This window comes from Gossypium hirsutum, chromosome D08 (genome assembly GCF_007990345.1).
Source record: "Gossypium hirsutum isolate 1008001.06 chromosome D08, Gossypium_hirsutum_v2.1, whole genome shotgun sequence".
In the NCBI taxonomy this organism is placed as follows: Eukaryota; Viridiplantae; Streptophyta; class Magnoliopsida; order Malvales; family Malvaceae; genus Gossypium; species Gossypium hirsutum.
Window position 1 is genome coordinate 849,351 of NC_053444.1, and position 10,437 is coordinate 859,787.

Sequence of the window (10,437 nt, forward strand, 5' to 3'; positions counted from 1 at the left end):
ATAATTACCAATACATTTTATGTCCATTGAAATAAGCTGATCTAATTATAATATTAGTTCTTTAGCAATTGAAATTTAATCTTTCTATTTTAATTTAATCCCTTAACTTCTATAATATTATTAAGTAGGTCTTAAACAATTAGTTTTTACAAAGATTAAATGAGAATTTTATTATTAAGGTCATGAAAATCCAATCAAACCCTGTTTAACAAATATTAAATTTACATTTTAACCCGATGCCCAAGGTTATTTAAAAAAATCACGTCAATCTAAAACTATGAGATTAAATTCAAATATTATTATACTAGAGGGACTAAAAATCAAAATCAAAATTAAACCAATACTTTTATCTAAGGAGCCCGACCTGACTCGACCGAACCAGTTCCTTTGGCCCATGCAGAATCTGCTTTGATGCTCTAAAACAAAAACCAGTGCCCTGTTATTGCCGCCAAAAGAACTAGGGTTGCATCCGCCATGGCTCGCTTGACCAAAGAACATGTCTTGAAAGACGAGAACACACATGATCCCGCCACCATCACTTCCCTCTCTCTTTCCCACAAAGCTCTCTCCGATGTACGCCTCCGCCGCCGTTCCTCTTTCTCTCATGGCCTTCCGGTTCCTCTTTGTCTAATCTCTACTCTATTTTTTTTCTATCTTCTTTTTAACAGGTTTCTTGCTTGGCTGAATTCGAAAACTTGGAAAGACTCGACCTTGCTTTTAACAATCTCACTTCGCTCCAGGTTTTTTTTTCATTTCCTGCTTCCGTACACTTATTTAAGTAATTTAAAAAAAATGAAATGTGATTTCAATTTTAAATTTCAATTTTATAGGGATTGAAGTCTTGTGTTAACTTGAAATGGTTATCGGTCGTTCAAAACAAATTACAAACATTGGAAGGAATCGAAGGACTCACTAAACTCACTGTAAGTTTTTAAAGCTCACTTGTATGTTTTTTCTTACATTCCTAATTAAATTGAATCAAATTTATGATTCGATTTTGGTTTTTAAATTAGGTGTTGAATGCTGGCAAAAATAAGCTTAGATCAATGGAAGAGGTTAAGCCTCTTGTTAATTTACGCGCATTAATTCTGAATGGTAAGATTTTGTTATAAAAAAGTTGCATCACTTTGCATTTATTCTTTACTTTTTTGTACTTGTTAATCTCATTGTTTCTTGCGCCGTGTAGATAACGAGATTGTTTCCATACGAGGACTCGATGATATGAAAGATTTGAACACTCTTGGTATGAATTCGTAATCTTAAATGATCGTGTTTCGAAAGTTAATTTAGTTTGCATTTTGTGTTTGAAATTGAAGTTTGAGATCGAAGTTGGTAAGAATATGGTTCTGTATATTTGGGAGCTGAGTGTTGAGATGGGAAGTACTTCCCGATTGGTATGAATTCGTAATCTTAAACCATCACGTTTCGAAAGTTAACTTGGTTTGCATTGTGTGTTCGAAATCAAAGTTTGAGATCAAAGTTGTTAAGAATACAGTTCTGTTTATTTGGGAGTGGAGTGTTGGGATGGGAAGTACTTCCCGATTGGTATGAATTCGTAATTATAAATGATCGTGTTTTGAATGTTAACTAGGTTTGCATTTTGTGTTCGAAACTGAAGTTTGAGTTTGAAGTTGTTAAGAATATCGGGAGCGGAGTGTTGGAATGGGAAGTACTTCCTGATTGGTATGAATTCGTAATCATAAATGATTATGTTTCAAATGTTAACTTGGTTTGCATTTTGTGTTTGAAATCGAAGTTAAGAATCCGGTTCTGTTTATTCGGGAGCGTAGTGTTGGGATGGGAAGTACTTCCCGATGAACACCTCTAAGTATGCTTATAGTCATCCCATTATCTGACCTCGTTTCTCTATTCTTTGCACTACTCGATCTCACAACCTCTAAGCTGGTGCTTTTTGAAATCATTTACATGATTTTAACTCGGACTAGATCTCTGTCTGAAATTTTCCTTCAGTACTTTCTAGGAATCCCATGACCGAAATTGGCAATTCTCTTGTCAAGCTGAAATCTATCACAAAGGTATTGAATCCTTCTGTTATTCATATGTATCTTATACGATTTAACTTGATTATTACTCCTAAAGCTTTTTTGATGTCTCTTGGTTCTAGTTCTCTGCCTCTAATTGCCAAATTCAAGCTATCGAGTCTTCACTCAAGTGCTGCGTTGAATTAAAAGAGCTTCGACTCTCTCACAATGATATCAAGGTAAGTTCTTTTACACAATGACTATCCGAGTAAAGCATGTTCTGTTACTCATTTCAGCCTCCCTGATGTATTGATTAGATGCTTTTGTTATTATTTCCTATATACGTACCTACTTGTTCACGTGCGTGAATTGTCCAGAGTCTCCCGTCGGAGCTGTCTTGTAATAAAAAGCTTCAAAATCTGGACTTGGGAAATAACTTAATCTCTCAATGGTCGGAATTGAAGGTTTGTAGCAACCTAAAATAATTTATTTTTCCCCGATTCTATGATTTTTTTTCATGGAAATGCATTTTCTAGGTAAAAGTATCATGGAGGCTCCTATACTAGGAGTTGGATTGCATTTTGCCCTCTATACTCAAAAAATGGGTAAATTAGTCCCTGTATATTAGATCAAAGAGCAAACTGGTCATTCTTTTAAAATTTTATCTATTTCTATTGTTAAAATTTGGTCATTGTATATTAGCATAAGGCATGTGTGCCACGCCATGTGTCATTGTCTAATTATCCTGATAGTCACACCAGTTTTTAACAGTACAAGTGGATGAATTTAACAAAATAACCAGTTTGCTCTCTATACAGGGACTAATTTGCCTATTTTTTGAGTGGAGGGATCAAAATGCAATCTGACTCCTAGTATAGGGATCTCTATGGTACTTTTACCGCGTTTTCTGCTTTGTTTGTTGACTACCAACTGAAAAACAGGCACTGGATTCATTAGTCCATCTGAAGAATCTCAACCTACAAGGAAATCCCATAGCCGAAAAAGATAAATTGGCTAAGAAGTTAAGCATGTTTTGGCTCGTACAATTTTTTTTTCTTGTTTTATTTGAATATGTGTTTGTTTAGGTTTTTCTCGTCTTAGTCTCTTGATATGATTTCCGGAACAACAATGCTGCAGGTTAAAAGGTTACTGCCTAACTTACACATATTCAATGCAAGACCAATTGATAAAAGCATAAAAAACAAAGAGGGTGATATCGTCAACATTGCTTCGTATAGTTCAGATATTCACATGGAGGAGAAAACAGGTCAGAAAAGAAAAAAGAATCCCGAATTTCTAGTGTCGGTTGAGAAACAAGACGTTAATCATGATAATAATGCCACTGCTTTTGATACCGAGAAAGAATTGAAGAGGAAAAAGAAGAAAGGAAACGACAAGCTGTCGACAGAAGTTCCCATTGCTGAGGACGACGTCGTCGTTGAGAAGGAAGAAAAAACCGAAGGTCGAACAAAAAGGAAGGAAAACAAATGATAAGTTCTCAACTTCAATGCACGAGGATGGTACCACGGGTGAAGAGAAACCGAAGAGGAAGAAGAAACTAGAGAAACGGGCTGAACTAGACATTATCGACGATGCAGGTGCCTCGTTCTCAGAGCTGTTCGCAATTGATGTTGCTGATCCGATACAGGATGGTAAAAGGAAGATAGTCGATAGAGCCAGTCAAGATACAAAATCGTCTGATAGCTTAGTTACCTACCCTGTAAAAAAGAAAAAAAGTAAACATGCTGTGCTTGCCGAACTTGAGTTGACCTCAGCAATTGAAGTCGGAATGGGTGGCGCGTCAACTTGGGGTGACGAGTGAAGCCGGAATCAAGTTATTTGAGGTCGCTTTGGGTGAATTTTGGTTTAACTTTTATCTTTGCCATTTATGTACTAGTTTTTCTTTTACGAAAATAAAAAAGGTATTTTTAGCCAGTTCAAAAATTTCTTCAAATATATATTATTATTATAGATGAGGTATGCTTATTAGTAGAGTTGTTCATAGCTGAGTCGGGTTCGGGCTAAGTTTATGGATGATATAAACATACTTTATTTGATATAAATTACACTATATTTTGTTTAAGCTCATCCATATTTTTAAACGATTAACTTAAACATGTTTTAGACTCGTCCATATTTTTTTAAAAATGCTATTTTTTAATTTAACTTTTCATATTTCATATGGTTTTTTTATTAATATTTCAAATTTAGACATCTGTATTGTATTATTATACATTTAGTTTTAGTTTTATTTGATATAAATTACATAATATATATAAAAATATAAAACAGGTAGTGCTCAAGCATAGCACGAATTTCAGACAATCTTATTTTTTTAATCAAGTTCATTTTTCAATTATAACTCAATCCTCCCCATTCAATTCATTGATCATAATTTGTAGGTTAAATTCTGGTATTAATCCTTGTACTTCATAGAAGTTATGAAAATAGTCCTTATATTTTAATTTGATCAATTTTAATCTTTGTGCTTTTTAAACTTTAAATTTTGAGTTCCCATCAAACGTTAATTATTATATATCAAGTTATGCTATTTTTAAAATTTGATGTGTCAAACATATTATTATATGTGTAATGTTATATCAATTTATTATTTTCATATATTACTTATTACAAATCAAGTTAATAGATTAACGATTGTCATTTGCGTTAATATTAAAATTTTAAAATTTGAAAAATACAAGGACTTAGAATAATCCAATTGAAGAGTATGAACTAACTCTACAATTTTTCATATGGTACATGATTAGTAATTGAATTTAACTAACAAATTTAATCGTTTTTGTTTGGTTAGGACTAAAATTTTAAAAATTAAAAGTACATAGATTAAAATTAATAAAATAAAGTATAATGACTAAATCCAAAATTTCTACAAAGTATAAAGACTAATGGTAAATTTAACCTAATTTGAAACCATCGTCAAATAGATCCAATCGAAGTATCTAACCTACACTAAAACCTTGTTATGATGTATGATAAAAGACTCTCGATTTGTAAATTGAATAAGCAAAATCCAATAACAATAACACCCATCCAGGGACCAATTACAATAGCCATTTTTGTACCTAATCATAAAATTATAAATTTTAGAGAATCATTTTTAGAAAAATATTTTTGACGAGTTGTGAGATCTCAAAAGGCAAGATTTTGCGTCTTTTGGTCACAAAACACATTCCTAATACATAAATTAATTACTACGATAAAAATTTAACTTTTAACACCCCCGATCTGGTTTAAGAGTTTTGACTAAGTCTAAGGCGTTATATTGATCACTGAAGTGATCCAGTAAAACTGCTCTTTTGCCTGAGTTGATTTGTACGAAAACTGTTCTTTTGCTTGAGTTGGTTTGTATGAAAACCGCTCTTTTGTTTTTAATAAAACATTCATTAGTTAAACTATTTTTACTTATTAAATGAATTACAAAATTTATTAATTTGAAGTTTTGGGAAAATCGGTTAAGGCTAAAAATACTTATCAAAACTTAAGGTATTGGTAAAGCAACGGAAAACATTACCAAGAATAATAGTTTTCTAAATCAAATAGCATGTAATTATTAGAGTATTAACTAAGTAACATGATTAAAATTAATAAGCTAAACAATCTCAAACCTAAGATATAAAAGAAAGAAATAATTAATAATTACAAACCCAAAACAATTAAGGTAAATTTTAATGAAAACTTTAAAATAATAATAAAAGAAAAACGAGCTGTTAGTTCGAGGTTCCTCTGATGCCATTCTGGGTCCTAGTTCTCTGCGTTACTTGAAATGTAAGAAAAATGGGAGTAAATGACAACTCAGTGTGAGTCTAATTTTTAAATCACTACTTATAATCATACAAATGGTGAATCATTCACTTTATAGCAACATAGCAATTAAGCATAATGTAGGGAACAATCAATAAATCAATGCATGAACAGATTATACTAATGATGCAATGTAATTATGATTTCAAGTTCCCACCAATCCATCGTATTCGCCCTTGAGCATTGCTCGACACACCAAAACACATGTTAAAAATTGACTATCCTGGATTTTCCTGTGACAATGGGTGTTCACTTGTCATCTATGATGATGACTTTTACTACAATAACTTACCATCCTGGTTTTGACGGCTTTTTAACATGTCATCCCGGTTTATCCAATTTTGATGACATTGCCACCTACTTCATGTAGTATTGACTTTCGGTGTGGACTTAATTTGCCATTTTCTCTTACGGAACTCCTTCGTCCTCCAAACCCAATTTCATTTAATTATACACATATACTTAGCATATCATGCTATTTATCATCAATTGACGCTATGTTTGTCCAACATATTCAATATTTCATACTATCATTTAATGGCATGTAATCATGCAATCATTCATATTCAATTTCTTATATATACAATTTCTTCATTCAAACTAAAAACTTGTAACGGTATATTGATATTAGATTGTTTATCATGCTTGTTTGACTAACACTTACATAACAATTTCTCATAGAGGGTTCGCACGTATAGGGTTTGCCCATCTAGGGTTCGCATGTTTAGGGGGTCTATACATCTAAGGTTCACATGTATAGGGTTTGCACGTCTAGGATTCGCACATAAAGAGTTCGCACTTAAGGGTTTGCACAAGTAAGCATACGGGGTTCACATAGTAAACCAAGTAGGGTTCGCATGTTTAGACATGTAAGGTTCACATATTAAAACAAGTAGGGTTCACATGGCAAAACAAATAGGGTTAGCATGTTAAACATGTAAGGTTTCGTGAAAATATATACTAAGAGATCGCATGTTAAATCCTACATGGTTTTGGATATGGGTTCTCATACATGTGTTCGCACATATCAATTACGGTTTGCCTAAAGGGGTTTGCATACGGGGGGTTTTCCTATACAAATTACTTACTTTCTAATATTTCAATTAATTAAACACAATGATTTAAGTTTAGATCTCACATCTAATTTGAAGACACAAAAAAAAAAAACTTAACTCAGATGAGGAGATCGACGATCTATTGGGAGGAGAGGGACGATTTTGAAAACCTTGAAATCTTTTGGTTGAAAATTGACTTGGTAATGGAGGAGAATAGGATGAACTGTGAAAGATTCTCTCGATAAAAAATTCTAGGGTTTGAAAAGATTTTCTATTTATAAAACTCTTTTTCCATAATTGAAATAGGTTTAGGAAATCATGTAGAATTAGGATTGATTTAAATTAAGGACTAAAAAAACAACTTTTGGGCTGAACTAGTTGGAAAATTCGCTACTTTATGAAGTAAAAATAAGAAAATAAAATATTCTGGCTAAAAGACGCACAAGGGGTTTTGAAATTAGGACCTAAGCAAACACTACAACTTAACCATTAAACCAACAAACTCATTATTCTTAATTTCTTATCAAAAATAATTTTTAAAAAGCATTCTAAACTCTCTTACCCTGCGCTTAAAAAAATAAAAAAAGAAATTTATCCCTATTTCTTCTAGCCCTATTTTTAGGACGTGACAACCAATAAAAATCGTAAAATAAAACATAGACAGGCTTAATTACAAGCTCTTCAATGTAAGAAAGAATTTACTTTGCTCTATATCAAATTTCCCGATACTTAGTCTTTATTTACCCTCAAGTACACAAACAAATCAACAAGAAACATATACAAAGAGGGCAGCCAAGAACTAAAACTTGTGTCAATATATGTATAGCTTGGTGGATGAATTATTTAATGCATTGATAATACCTAGTAGGACCCTATATATATATACCTACAGTATCCATAAGTAGTTGTACCATCTACTAATAAATGCAAAATATGTAGAAATATATTTTTATCCTATATACTATATAAAAATACATAATAAAATATTTATATTATAAAAAGGGTAAATTCACCTGTTAAATTTTTTTATTTTAGGTATTTAAAATAATAAATTTACAATTTAGGCACTCACGTTACATAGTTTGCTCATTTTGATCACTCTTGTTAAGATCACAAACGGTAAGCTGATGTAGCAGTTAAATAAATCTATTCAATAATAAATTTAGCCCTCCAATTTTACATATTGTATCAATTTAGTCATAATTTTTAAAAAAATGAACCCTCAAAATATACAAATGGACTCAATTTACATAATTATTTTCAAAAAATATAACAATAAATTTGAATTTGAATTAATATTAATATTAATATGAAATTGTAAACTTTTTATTTTGAGTACCTAAAAAAAATTATAGTTGGATGATTATCTGTGTAGTTTACCCTATAAAAGAATAATGAAAAGAGTGAAATAACTTAATATAAATGTGTGAAAATGTGGGTAAAAATGGCAGACTGGAAAAAATATTATTAATATATCATTAAGATTTTTATGTACTTCCACTGTTGAATTAGTATCAAACTCAATAAAAGACTTAAAAAAATAGTTAGATATAAATAGATTTATATATTATATCTAATATTCTAAAGATATTATATATAAATGATGAAATATTTATATAAAATGTTTTTAAGATAATTTTATTTAAAGGAATAATAATTATTAATATAACCTTAATTGAGCTAAAATTCACCAAATTGGACCATATATAAGTTGACTAATTGAGTTGGTGTCACGAGTTAACTTGACACTAGTTCAGTTGAGAAATTACTAAAATGCCTTTACTTTAAAAGAGGTAATTAATATATTTATAAATATATTTTTATCTTTTCATATTTTTATTCAATATTCAAATAAAACAACTAAAAAAAACATTATTTGGGGCCGATTGAATCTTAACTCGATTGGCATGGGCATTGTGGCCAATATAGGAGGACATAGGTTCGAGTGTATTGAAGCGCATTATCCTTTTATTTATGGGTTGAGAGAGAGACTATTATTTAGGAATCAGACACAAGATCAACAAATTCATATAGAAATCTCTTAGTGTGGCCTTGCCCCTCAATATGGTAAATTTATCTTTTTATGTCCCTCAATAAGTCTTCACTTTTAGAAGTTTTTATCTGCTCTTGTAGCATACTTTTTAGTCTTTCTTATGCATGTAGTCTTGATTTTGCAAGCGGTTTTAGAGACAATTTTATCACCGTCCTCTCTAGTTTGGTGGATACTCAATATTTTTTCCGTTTTTCCCACCACTTTGGTGGAGACTTAGTTCTTTTGCTGATTTTTACCCACTGCTTTGAACTATCTAGCGATGAGTTTCTTATCATATTAAGTGCTTGCAATCACTCAAAATATATAGTGCCTGGGTTGTGACAAAACCAATTCTCAACATACCATAATGTTCTATTAATGCTGAAACTGGAGCCTTTGTGTTGATGGAGTTTATCCTTCATTGCATACGATAATTATTTGTTGTTTTTCATTCCAAATTGTATGGTCCATTCATGCAATGAATTAATAAAGGTCCATTCATGCAATGAATTAATGAATTATCTTTTTAAAAAAGTATTAACTTTAGTTTTTCATAATATAATATGAAATTAATTATTTTATTATTAAATAAATGAAAATAATTCTGAAAAATATTTGAAATTTTGAAATAATTGTTAAAGTGGACCAATATTTAAAAACTAAATATTGCACATTAATATAATAATTAAAAAAGGGTAAATTATATTATTAGTCACTAAATTATGGGTAAGTTTTCATTTTAGTCACTAAACTATTCAAAAGTTTTCATTAAGTCACTGAGCTATTAAAATCAATGCTATATGGGTTTCTTTGTTCACACAACCTGCATTAAGATATTAATAAAAAATAAATATCAAAATTATACATAAGACTTTAATTTAACGTGTAATATTATACATGAAATTTGATTTTATACGATTTTATACATGAAAGTTTGATTGATTTAATTTTCACAAGTCACTAACAATATTGTCGAATTAGTATCATTTTACGTTGATATATTACACCAAATTAAAGTTCATATATCAAATTACACATTGGACCAATATTCATGTATAAATTTGATATTTATCCCTTAAAATAAATAAATCTACTTATATCAAAATAGTCAAATTATCAACTCCATTGCCATTATGTTAAGTTGGTTAAAGGAAAACATAATATAATTATTAATTTTTGGTTAAAATATTCTCTAAGTCCTTGTACTATTCACACATTTGGACTCAATTCATCTACGTTTATTTTCAGGAATTTAGCCCCTCTACCTTTCATATTTTAAAATTCAGGTCTAATAGCTAACTCCAACTAAATTCAATTGAATTCGCTGGTGTGACATTTTGAAATAAAAATAACTCACTTTATAATCATGTAACAAAAAAAAAGAGGTTTTAATGATCTTTAATTTAACAAAAGAATTTTAACAATGTTTTAATGATTAGACTAATATTTTTAAATCCGAAAAATAAAGGGGATAAATTTCTTAAAATAAAAATAAGGGACTAAATTTTAAATGTATAAAGAGTACGAAGACTTAAGCATATTTTAA

General features: G+C 30.3%; 2 protein-coding genes across 2 annotated transcripts; both read left to right on the top strand.

Annotated features, from left to right (window-relative positions):
- The first annotated feature begins 437 nt into the window (after positions 1-437).
- Positions 438-4,065, top strand: LOC107891649 (protein phosphatase 1 regulatory subunit 7). Its single transcript, XM_016816496.2, has 10 exons — positions 438-573; positions 669-740; positions 831-923; positions 1,014-1,095; positions 1,187-1,243; positions 1,972-2,036; positions 2,126-2,221; positions 2,360-2,446; positions 2,924-3,004; positions 3,120-4,065. The coding sequence occupies exons 1-10, from the start codon at positions 475-477 to the stop codon at positions 3,471-3,473; spliced, it is 1,086 nt and encodes a 361-aa protein (XP_016671985.2). The 5' UTR covers positions 438-474; the 3' UTR covers positions 3,474-4,065.
- LOC121220123 (uncharacterized) lies at positions 3,490-4,065 on the top strand. The gene has a single exon (XM_041099341.1). The coding sequence runs from the start codon at positions 3,490-3,492 to the stop codon at positions 3,802-3,804; it is 315 nt and encodes a 104-aa protein (XP_040955275.1). The 3' UTR covers positions 3,805-4,065.
- Positions 4,066-10,437: the final 6,372 nt, after the last annotated feature.